General features: G+C 51.2%; 1 protein-coding gene across 8 annotated transcripts in view; it reads right to left on the reverse strand.

Annotated features, from left to right (window-relative positions):
* Nucleotides 1–1,043: 1,043 nt before the first annotated feature.
* Nucleotides 1,044–12,176, reverse strand: part of Pde4a (phosphodiesterase 4A) — a 43,548-nt gene continuing 32,415 nt past the window's right edge. For all 8 annotated transcript variants that reach the window (XM_050125546.1, XM_050125540.1, XM_050125547.1 and 5 more), the window contains 8 exons: nt 11,670–11,866; nt 9,378–9,476; nt 9,121–9,285; nt 7,866–7,965; nt 7,217–7,371; nt 6,961–7,083; nt 6,119–6,301; nt 1,044–3,598 (listed from right to left, as the gene is read on the reverse strand). In XM_050125546.1, coding sequence (XP_049981503.1) covers nt 2,954–3,598; nt 6,119–6,301; nt 6,961–7,083; nt 7,217–7,371; nt 7,866–7,965; nt 9,121–9,285; nt 9,378–9,476; nt 11,670–11,866 — 1,667 coding nt within the window. In that variant the 3' untranslated portion in view covers nt 1,044–2,953. The remainder of the gene's footprint in view (nt 3,599–6,118; nt 6,302–6,960; nt 7,084–7,216; nt 7,372–7,865; nt 7,966–9,120; nt 9,286–9,377; nt 9,477–11,669; nt 11,867–12,176) is intronic.

A 12,176-nucleotide genomic window follows, 5' to 3' on the forward strand; every position in this document is an offset into this window, starting at 1 on the left:
CTGTCTGCATTTTGCCTGTACACCAGAAGAAGGCATCAGATGTCATCAAGGATGGCCATGAGCCACCATGTGGTTACTGGGACTTGAACTCAGGACCTCTGGAAGAGCAGTCAGTGCTCTTAACCTCTGAGCCATCTCTCCAACCCCTCACTTTTCTTTCTTTTGTTTTGTTTTTCTAAGACTAAGGTTCTTTTTTTGTTTGTTTGTTTTTTGGGGAGATTTTTGTTTGTTTTGTTTTTCAAGACAGGGTTTCTCAGTGTATCAGTCATGGCTGTCCTAAAACTAGCTCTTGTAGACCAGGCTGGTCTCGAACTCACAGAGATCCACCTGCCTCTGCCTCCCGAGTGCTGGGATTAAAGGCGTGCGCCACCACCGCCCGGCTTCAAAGGTTCTTGATATAACTGTTTTTTTTTTTTTCTAAAGACAGAGTTTCTGTGTAGCTCTGGCTACTCTCGAACTATGTAGACCAGGCTGTCCCTGAACTCAAGAGATTCTCCCTGACTCACCCTCTAGAGAGCTGGGATTAAAGTTTTGTGTCACCCATCCTGGCCAGATGCCGTCAAGCTGCAGCTAGGAGCTCCATCCCAGCACTGGATAATCGGTGTGGAGACACAAGGCCGTCCTAGCAGGGCAGAAGCAGAAGGATCTTGCATTCAACACTTCTGCACTACAGCCCTTGAGATCAGGAGAGAAAAAAGAAGCGACACAGCTGGCTTTCAGCCGCAGATCCTACTGAGTGAGGCCATGTCTTAAAGTGAGTGGTTGAGTGACAGCCAGGTAAGGTGGCACACACCTGCAATTCCAGAGTTTGAGGCCAGCATGGGCTACATAAAAGCCAGGTTTCAGAGAAAACAGACAGGCAGGGCAGCTTAGCCGGGAAAGGAGGTAACGGAATCTCAGAAGCCGTCCTCTGACCTCAGCATGCACCGTCGCGTGTGTACCAAGCCCACAGATAACCAACCAATCTTTCACATAAAGAAACAAACCTCAAAAACCAAAACAAAACACCCCAAGAAACAAACGAAGCCACATCAGCCAACAGCTGGAAGCATCAGTGAGAGCCTCACTTTAATCAGGGACAAGATTGAAGGACTGATTGTCAATCCACAGACCAATTGATCAATTGTCAATGGGGACAACATGTAGGCAGCTCACGAGGACCTGCACCCACTCTGGCAGGGAGGAGCCCTGACTGAGTCCAGAGGTCTGGCCTCCTCCAACCCCATCCTGGGCTCTTGGAGAAGGGGACATGGTGCAAGCACTGGCCAGCCCTTGTCCCTCCTCAGGTATGATGACACAATTTTGCATGAACCGGCCGCATGCCCACCCTCCATTCAGGGAATATGGTACAGCTTGTATAATACAGCAGGAAAGGGTTGCTTCTCCCTGGAAATCCCCTTCCTTACCTTCCCAACGGGAAAGGCAAGTTCATTCTCCCTTTCTGTCTTAGAATAATTTATATACCAGCCTTAGCGTATGTACAAAAAGAAAACCACACACACACACACACACACACACACACACACACACACACACGGAGAGGGGGTGGTTCTCATGACCAGCTAGGACAGACACTACCTTTGCTTAATAAACAAAACCCTGTAAGCATTGAGGGTTGGGAGCGTGGGTTAGTGGGTTAGACAGAAGGACAGCGGAGAAGGAATTGGGAGGAGGGCTACAGTACCGTGTCCAGAGATGGAACAGGGCAGGCAAGGGATGAGAGCTCCCCCACCGCCCTGCTGCAGATGGCTGGAGGTGGCAGGGAAAGCGGGGTCATTCCTTTTTAAAAGTCCCCTCACCCCATGGCTTGGAGAAAATGGCCTTGCTCTATGATATTGCTTAGGGACAGCCTGTGGCTGGGTGGTTGGGGAAGGTCAGGCTCAGTAAGGTGAGGACAGGAGGGGCGGCTTTGGTGCTGGGAGGGAAAGGGCTGCCCAGGAGGAGAGGATGTGGTGCACACCATTATTGCTTCCTCCTAGGGCAACGAGAGTTGCGGGGGGGGGGGGCGCTGAGTGAGACTCTGAAAAGGTGGTGGAGTGGGTGCTGGGAAAGGGGTGTCTATGCTGGGGAGCTGCCCACCCAGAGCACAGGAGGGAGCCACCGAGACTTCATCTACGGCCACAGGAATCTTTAAGGCAGAAACAAGAGGAAGAAGCAGCTGGAAGGAGGATGTTCGTGCGCATGGACAGAGCCCCCTTCCTCCAACGGAGAGAATTCAAAGTGACCCAAAGTGGACCAGGAAGGAGATGCCATCCGAAGAAGGGACTTCGGCCCCCAGGCCTGAGACTGGTAGAGGGGTGAAACCAGGGTCCCTGGATCCTAACGCAATAGCTCTCCGACCACCTCTCATCCACATGGCCAGGGTTGTAGAAAAAAAGATAAGAAAAAGAAGAGATGGAAGACATCGTGGGAGGGGACAGTGAGCCAGGGAGAGGGACCCCTGCTATGGACCAGTCCCCTCCTTGTGGCTCTCCCTGCAGCTAGTTCCAATCGGGTTCTAGACATCCTCTGAACCCCAGAACAGCCCAAAAGGCAGTGCCACGCCTAGACTTGAGTCTCAAGAGAGGCAGGAAGATGGCGCCTTGGACTTGAGGTTGACATGATGGGTTAGGTGAGGGGAAATGGGGGGACCAAGAATGGGGAGGGGTGCATCTACAGTTGCTGTGTTTCATTCTTTTTTTTTTTCTTTTTGTTCTTTTTCTAAAAACATTACAATTAAAATTCAAAAAATAAAATCCCTTTTTGGGGACTTCAGTTCCTGGCTCCCCAGACCCCACCTCCACAAAAAAAGCCCTGTAGGTAAGGGCAGCAGGGAAGGGTAAAAAAAGAAAGAGAAAAAAAACCCACTTTTCTGTTTTCTTTTTTCTCAGGAGGGCCAGGAGTCGCTGAGGTGGTCCGTGGTGAGTGGGGAGAGTGGGGAGGGGGGAGGACCCACAGGTGAAGGGAACAGGGCTCAGGCAGGGTCCCCACCTGACCCCGACCTGCCTGGAGCTGAGAAGATGGCAGAGTTGTCTCCTGATGTCCCAGAGCAGACACAAGCCCTCGTGGCAGCCAGATGGTCTTTTGGGGCCTCCACCTCTGCCGCCATGGAGGGGAGGCCCGGGAGGCCCGGGGCCTCCTCTGAGGGGGACAGGGTCCTCAAGTCAGGCAGAATGGGGGTTCCAGAGCTGCAGGAGCAGCCCACAGCCTCCATGGACTCCCTGGGAGCCACACACGCTGCGACTGTCCCCTGCCTCAGACACTCTTCGCCCTCTCTAGCAGCAGCGACTTTGACCTTGCACTGTTCTGTGGCCTGCACTGTGCAGTCATCTGGTGCGCTCAAGATCTCCTCAGCTGTGGGCAATCCCAAAACCTCCAAGGAATCCTCCTCTTCCTCTTCCTCCTCCAGTGTGAGCTCAAACTGGAACTTGTCAGGTAGGGATGGATGGACAAGCCCTCCTAGCTCCTCTTCCGGGGGTGGGGAAGGGCTCTGCCGGATAGCACTGTGGTACCAATCCCTGTTGTCTTCCAATGTGTCCAGGATGTCTTGGGCATCGGGATGGACGAGATCTGCCCACGTCTCCCACAACGGGTGGACAATGTAGTCAATGAAGCCCACCTAGAGAAGACGAGCAGTGTCTAAGAAGTGGTATGGTGCGGCTAACAGCAGGGTCTACTAAAAAAAAAAAAGCTTCTAGCCTAGTGGTGGTGGCGCACATCTTTAATCCCAGAACTCAGGAGACAGAGAGAGGCAAGGGGATCTCTGAGGCCAAGGCCAGTATGGTCTACCGAGAGTTCCCGGACAGCCAGGACTACACAGAGAAACCCTGTCTTGAAAACTCAAAAACAAAACAAAACAACAACAAACAGGCTTCTAATGCAGCAGGATTACCTTAAATTCTAAGTCAGCCTAGTCTACTGTAGCCCCTGTCTCAAAATCCAGTGCAAGCCAGAGAAACTTGAAATGTTTCATACTGGGCTGGGAAAGAGGCTAAGCAGTTAAAAAGACTAGCTCTTTTATTTTTTCCAAGACTAAGAACTAAGTGTTTTCCAAAGCTAAGAACACTAGTTCTTATAGAGAACCGGGATTCAGTTCCCAGTACCCACATGGCAGTTGATAACCATCTGTAACTCTAGTTCCAGGGGATCTGATGGCCTCTTTCAGCTTCTGCAAGCATCAGGCACACGTATGGTAAACATACATACATATAGGGAAAACATTCAAACAAATTTAAAACAGTTCCGTATGGATCATCTAGTGATTTTTTTTTTTTTTTGAGACAGTCTTTTACTGTGTAGCCATGGCTGCCCCGTAACTCACTATGCAGACCAGGCTGGCCATGTGGTCCCAGACATCTTGCCTCATGCTGCCTCCTATTTATTTTTAATTTTATATGTATGAACATTTTTCCTGCATGTATGTATGTATGTACGTATGTACGTACATGTAGTATGTGGTGCCCGACGTCCAAGGGGGACAGATGAGTGAGTTGGACCCCCTGGAACCAGAGTCCCAGCTGTGAGAGGCCATGAGGCTGCTATGGGTCCCACCCAGTCCTTTAGAAGAGCCACCATCTTTCCAGCCTCATCTCTGCCTTTTGAGTGCTGGGATTAAAAAGACGTGCACCTGCACACTTGGTCTTTGGTCCCAGTAGTGGGAGGCTGACACAGGCAGATCTCTGAATTGCAGGCCACTCTGGTCTACACAGTAAGTTCCAGGCTAGCCAGGGATACATGGGGAGGCCTGGTCTGAAAATTAAAAAACAAAACAAAAAACCCAAAATCTTTTTTTTCTTTGTATTTTTGAGACAGGGTTTCCCTGTAGTTTTTGGTGCCTGTCCTAGAACTAGCTCTTGTAGACCAGGCTGGCCTTGAACTCACAGATCCGCCTGCCTCTGCCTCCCGAGTGTGCACCACCACGGCCTGGCCCCAAAAGCATTTTTATTAAATTTTAATTAATTTATTTTGGGGGCATGTGTGTTCCTTGGCATGGTGTGACGGTCAGGGGACAGTCTTGAGGACTCATTTCTATCCATTCAGTCCAGCACCTTTACCTGCTAAGCCATCTCCTTGACCCATAGACAGGATCTTGTTATGCAGTCCCAGCTTGCCCTGAGGTTCTGGACTAAACTATACCTCCTGCTTTCATACGAAGAGCAGCTAGCACTACAGGTGTGCCACTTGCACAGTGGAAACACAGGTATAAACCAAACCTGTGGGGCTCACGTTATGTTTGACACTTAAATAACTGCGCTTAAGAGATCTATAAAGCACAAACACCTCTAACCTGTAAGCCCCACTTGCCCGAGGACAGGTAACTTCCTGGAATGCTGGGGACTGCTGTTGATGTAACATAACAAGCCGTGTGTTTTTGCTTCTGTGAACAAGCAACTACACAAGACATACTTGATCTCATGTAGGCAGGAGGTACACACATCAGGACATACCCTGGGCCCTGATTGGTGAGAAGAACCTAGCCTTATAGTCTTGCCTTCATGAGCCTCTAAAGAATATGGTTTGCGGCTCTGGGAACCTAGGTACGGACCTGGCCAGTGTCCATCATCCTGGCCAGCATTTATTAAACTTGCTTCAAATTTGGCTCAAGAATTGTGGTAGTAATCTTACTCCTCAGTGAGATTAGTAACACAGCTTGATTTTTTTTAAGCCCATAAAGGGGAAGTGGGGCTGTAGTTCATTCAGCTGGTAAAGAGTGCTTGCCTAGCATGCACGAAGCCTTGGGTTGCATTCCCAGCACCATATAAACCAGGTGTGGTGACGAAGACCTAGGATCCCAGTACAAGAGAGGTAGGGCAGGAAGATCAAAGATTCAAATTTATCCTTGGTAATAGCAAGTTTAAGGCTGAAATGTAAAACAAAAACAACCCTGTTCCCACAGCCCACTCCACTCCAGACAAAGCATTGCTCTGAAAACTGCCTAGGGTTGCAGCAGACCTGGATGTTGGGATAGGTGAAAAGCATCAGAGATCTGTGAAATTGAACCATCAAACATGAGAGGATTAAATGCCTCGGAGGATCATGCTACAGAGAGTGAACACAGCTCCTTTCCCACAGAGACTGCAAACTCACAGAGGTGGGCCAAACAAACCCTGTGCTGTGCCCTGCGGCCCTGGCCCTGTACCTGAGACTTCTCCACAGAGGCCGTGTGCTTGTCACACATGGGACTAATCTCCATTCCACGCTCCCGTTCCCGGTCACCCTGCTGGAAGAACTCGGCCATGATGCGGTCAGTCCACTGTCGATACAGCTCCAGAGGCTTGGTGGGGTTGCTGAGGTCCGCACAGTGCACCATGTTCCTGAGGACCTGGTGAATGCAGGGTCTGTCAGAGACCAGGCTGAACCTCAGTTCGGGGGGCCTCTGACTGTTCTCCCCGTGTTATGAGACAGGATTTACTATATCGCTAAGGATGACCTGGAACTTTGATCATGTCCCCATCATCCAAGTGCTGGGATCAAAGGCATGTAACACCATTCAGCTCTAGTTCTTAGTGGCTTGGTTTTTGTTTTTGTAAAGGGTCTCCAAACAGAGTCCCAGCTGGTTTCAGACTGTGGTCATCCTCCTGTCTCTGCTTTTGGAATGCTGGGATTACGGGTACTCACCGGGGTTAATGTTTTCTTAATCCCACAGTGTGTGTGTGTGTGTGTGTGTGTGTGTGTGTGTGTGTGTGTGTGTGTGTTGGGCGCGGGTGAAATGGAGTGAAGGAAAAAGTAGAGGCAAGAAGCATATGTGAGGAAAATGCAGAGGTGAGAGAAATGAGGGGCAAGGCGGGGTAGGTCAGGACTGTGTAGAGAGCCGTGGGGGCCAGAGAGCAAAGGGCTTCATCAACAGAGGCAAAAAGGAGCGTAAGAAGAGAGGGAGGGAGGGCACGCATGGGTTGGAAAAGGAAAACGGACGGGAGAGGCAAAAACTAAGAGGACGACACCAAGGGCCATTCAGGAAGCAGGGTCTGAGCGCAGGGGAACCTGGATGCGGTCGGCATAGTTGTCCAGCAAGAGAACTCCCGAGCTGGTCACTTTCTTCGTCTCCACCATAGTCTTCAGGTCAGCCAGAAGGGTCATGTGCTTAGACATGTCTGTGGCCAGCACCTGCGGGCAAGGTGGTGTCAAGTCAAGTGGTGAAAGCGTGCCCACACTCCTGTTGTCACCCACTGGGAGCCTCTGCAGATCCCTTTGCACGCCCTCCACTTTAAGCCCCGCCCACCGCACTAGCCCCGCCCACCATGTCGATGACCATCTTGCGCAGGCTCTGTCGCTGGCGCTTGCTGAGGTTCTGGAAGATGTCGCAGTTCTCTTCTTGCAGCAGCTTAAAGCCCACAGCCAGGTGGTGGTTCTCAAGCACAGACTCGTCGTTGTACATTAACGCCAGCTCCGAATCTGCGGCGAGACTAAAGTCAGGGGAGGCGACTTTGGGTACCACGCCCCGCCCAGTGTGCGCCTTTGTCCAACTAGCTCCACCCTCAGTATGACCAGCCCCAGCCGGACCCACCCAAGTCCAGGAGAATATCTTCGTAAGCTCCGCCCTCAGGTTGGCTTTGCCCCGCCTAGGATGCTCATGCACCATCCCACCTCATTTGGTGGGCCTCACCCCCCCCCAACTGGCCCATCCCATTCACTCATGCCCCACCCCACCCCCCGTCATCTGGCTGGCTCCACCCCTAGTTCAATTGGTTCAATTCCACGTCCATAAGCCAGGCCCATAGGCAGGTTGGTTCCCACCAGTATATTAAGCCCCCAAAGCTAGCCTTGTTAGCCCCTACCCTAGCCAAGTGGTCCAGTCTCCACAGCACGACTGGCTCCACCTTCATCCCCAGCTAGCCTAGCATTCTCTCAGCCGAGTCTGTCAGTCTATACTCTGAAATGTCACTCACTCGTGTTGATAAGGAACTGGTTGGAGACGCCAGGGTGGTCCACGTCGTGGATGGCAGCAGCAAAAAGGGCAGCAAGAATCTCCAGGTCTGTGAACACAGCCTGGGGGCAAGGAGGAGAGGTGAGGGAGCACAGACGGAGATGGGGCCACTGAGAGATCCTATTTCAAAAACCAAGGTGTTAATCTCAGCGCTCAGGAGGGAGAGGCAGGTGGATCTCTATGAGTAAGACACCAGCCTGCTCTACATAGTGAGTTCCAGCTGAGAATATCTCAGAACAGAAAGGGGATGCTGGGGAGATGGCTCATGGGTAAAGCACTTGTAAGTATGACCCGAATCCCCAGAACCCATAAACAAGCCACGGTGTATATCTGTAATCCTAGTGTCCCCACAGTGAGATGGGAATCAGGGCACAGTTTAGCTCTTGGGCCAGCTAGCTCGGCCTGTGCTGCAAAACATGAGATCCTGTCTTCAAACAAGCTGAAAAGAGAGAACTGACTGACATGCAGGCGTGTTCTCTGACCTCCACATGTGTGCAGTACCCCCACCACACACACACACACACACACACACACACACACACACACGCTTGAGCACAAGATAAAAACAAAAACATGCCGGGCGATGGTGGCACAGGCCTTTAATCTCAGCACTAGGGAGGCAGAGGCAGGCGGATCTCTGGGAGTTCGAGGCCAGCCTGGTCTACAAGAGCTAGTTCCAAAACAGGCTCCAAAGCTACAGAGAAACCCTGTCTCGAAAAACCAAAAAATAAATAAATAAAAACAAAAAACAAAAAACAAAAACAAGCCAGGCGGTGGTGGTGCATGCCTTTAATCCCAGCACTTGGGAGGCAGAAGCAAGCACACGTCTTGAGTTTGAGGCCAGCTTGGTCTACAGAGTGAGTTTCAGGACATTCACAACTGTTACACATAGAAACCCTGTCTCAAAAAAAAAAAAAAAAAAGGGAAAAAAAAAACTAGAAAAAAAGTCGGGCAGTGGTGGCGCACACCTTTAATCCCAGCGCTAGGGAGGCAAAGACAGGCCTGTGAGTTCAAGGCCAGCCTGGTCTACCAAGTGAGTTCCAGGACAGGCTCCAAAAAAGCTAGAGAGAAACCCTTTCTCGAACAAACAAACAAAACAAAAACTAGAAAAGGTAAGATTAGAGAGAAAAACAGGCAGAGAAGATCAGAGGGATAAATGGGAAGAGGGGACCAGCACAGAAAGAAGACTGTGACAAAGGGAGGTGGCAGGCACTCACATCCAGAGCCGGCGTGGCCAGTAGCACGTGTGTGGACTGCAGAACATCGGCTGCGTGCAAGCTGTTGTGGTAGGCCACGTCAGCGTGGTAGTGGTCTTCCAGGGTCAGCATGTAAGTCACCATGGTGTCCACTGGGATGCGGAATTTCTTCAGCAGGTCCCGCTCCTGGGGGCCAACAGGGCAGAGCAGTGACCCCTGTTGTCCCAGTATCCTGTCCCCTCCTCTTGTACCCAGCCACTCCCTGTTGTCCCCATCACCTGGAATACTGTATACATGATGCAGCTGAGCGAGCGGCCTCCAGCGTACTCCGACACACAAAAGATGTTCAGGCCCCATTTGCTCAAGTTCTCCAGTTCCTGGCAGTGAAGGGGGGGGGGGGTCAGGAGCCTGCATGGCCTAGGGACCTGAAAGCCACATCCTAGGACTCTGAGCCTCACTACTGCTAACAAAATCTGTCCCAATGCATGGACTTCCTATCTTTTAACTTTTTTTCCTAAAAGATTTGTTTGTTCACGTGTGTGAGTATTCTATATGCCTATATGACAGAAAAGAGCAGACATAAGAGGGCATCTGATCCCATTACAGATGGTTGTGAGCCACCATGTGGTTGCTGGGAATTGAACTCAGGACCTCTGGAAGAGCAGTCAATACTCTTAACCACTGAGCCATCTCTCTAACCACCCCTCCCCCTTTTTGTTTTTGGAGACAGGTTTCTCTGTGTAGTCCTGGCTGTCCTAGAATTCACTCTGTAGAGCTGGCTGGTGTCAAATTCACAGAGATCCACCTGCCTCTGTCTCCTGAGTACCGAGATTAAAGGTGTGTGCCATCACAGCCAACCAGATTCATGGACTTTAATACAGTACTGTATTTGTTAGTGTGTGCATATGTGTGTGCGGGGGGGGGGGGCAGCCCATGGAGACCACTGGTCAACTTTGGGTGTCTTTCTCAATCAAATCTCCTTCTTAAAATTTATTTATTTATTTATATTGAAAATTTCCACCTCCTCCCCTCCTTCCACTTCCTTTCCCTCCCCTCTCCCCCTCCCTCTCCAGTCCAAGGAGCAGTCAGTGATCAAAATTCTTTTTAAAAAGCTAAGCGTTGGACTGGAGAGATGGCTCACAGGTTAAGAGCACTGGGTTGCTCTTCCAGAGGTCCTGAGTTCAATTCCCAGCAACCACATGGGGGCTCACAACCATCTGTACTGAGATCTGGCGCCCTCCTCTGGTGTGTGGACATACATTGAGGCAGAATGTTGTATACGTAATAAATAAATCTTAAAAAAAAAGTCAGGCGTTGGTGTTGGTGCACATCTTTAATCCCAGCACTCAGGAGGCAGGGCAGATCTTTGTGAGTTCAAGGATAGCCTGGTCTACAAGAGCTAGTTGTAGGACAGCTAGAACTGTTTTTAATATTTAAAATATTTTTTATGTACCACTCATGTGCATGGTGCCCAATGAGGCCAGACGAGGCATTAAATCCCCTGGAGCTGCGATTACTGTCAGTTGTGAGTCCCTGCTCTCCCCATCATGGGGAGCTGAGAATTGAACTGGAGACCTGCACTCACCGGCCGAGGCATCTCTCTAGCTCCTAACGTGTGTGTGTGTGTGTGTGTGTGTGTGTGTGTGTGTGTAGGGGGTCAGAGGACAGCTTCTGGGAGTGGCTTCTCCCTTTCTCGCATTGGGGTCCTGGGTACTCCTTAATTTTTGAGACAGTCTCTCTCAGTGAACTGGGAGCTCAGGTTTGGCTACACTGGCTGCCCATTTAGCCCCGGGGACGGTCCTGTCCTGTTTTCACCCCTGGTGTTTTATGTGGGCACTGAGGATCTGAACTCAGGTCACACTTTAAACCCTATCTTTTTTTGTTGTTTTTTTTTGGTTTTTTGAGACAGGGTTTCTCTGTGGCTTTGGAGCCTGTCCTGGAACTAGCTCTGTAGACCAGGCTGGTCTCGAACTCATAGAGATCCGCCTGCCTCTGCCTCCCGAGTGCTGGGACTAAAGGCGTCGTGCGCCACCATCGCCCGGCTAACCCTATCTTTTTTTGAGACAGGGTCTCCTGCAGTCCACGCTGGCCTTGAACTCACTCTGTGGTGGAGGATGACCCTGCTGCATGCCTGATCCTCACCTTCTACCTCCCCAGTGTTAGGATCCCAGCCCTGAGCCACCACACAGGAATGGACTCTGGGAACTCAAGGCAGGCTGATTCCCAAGCTGAATTCAAACTTAAGCTAACCTGATCATGAGACCTCAGCTGGTGTCAGGATAAGGGCAGGAATACTGGTCTCCTCGAAATACAGGACACTGCAGGTGCTTGGTTATAATGGGTGACTGTCCGTGGGGGCACTGGAACTGCTCCAATGAGTTAGAATCAATGGCTGTCTGCTCTAGGCCCCTGTTGAATCAAGCCTGGAATCCACTGCCCATCCTTTACTTCCATTCTGAAACAGCTCAGGCTCTGTGTCCTGGGACTCTGCGTTAGATGAGCCCCCAAAGACCTGTCCTTTGCTGAGGCCTCCCAGACAATGCTGCCCCTGCTGAGCCCCCACCACCTACTTGTGCTAGGAGTTCCTCTTGATCTGTCTTGACTCCAAACCGCGGGATACTGGTGTTCGCGCTTCCGGTGTGTACCAGCTTCTTCAGTCCTGTGATCTGAGACATGGGCTGGGACTGTCGCACCAGCGGTGGTGGGGGCTGCTGGAAGGCTCTCTGGCGGGGCGTGGGTGAGGGGATGTCCATTTCATTCTGTTTGTCTGCCAAAGATCAAGTAACAAAGCATGAGACCCCCTCCTTTCAAGGAGGCTCCTCCACATCCCTCAGCTCCTGGCAATGTCCTTGGGCATCTCACTTGATGTGAGGCAACCCTTCTGGGGGTGACGCTGGGCTCTTTTCTGAGGCTGGAGGCCAGGACACACGTAAGAAGCTTTCTGAGAGATGCCGCCCTGGCATGGGGATATTAGGGATGGTCCTGGACTATGGACTACCCTCAGATTGGCGCCCAGTTTGGGCCATAACATGGTATGAGACATGAGGAGGTGGGAGGGGGGTCCCAGAGGGAGCTGC

Source organism: Alexandromys fortis, unplaced genomic scaffold, assembly GCF_014885135.2.
Source record: "Alexandromys fortis isolate MF-2015 unplaced genomic scaffold, M_Fortis_MF-2015_v1.1 scaffold_242, whole genome shotgun sequence".
Taxonomy (NCBI): Eukaryota; Metazoa; Chordata; class Mammalia; order Rodentia; family Cricetidae; genus Alexandromys; species Alexandromys fortis.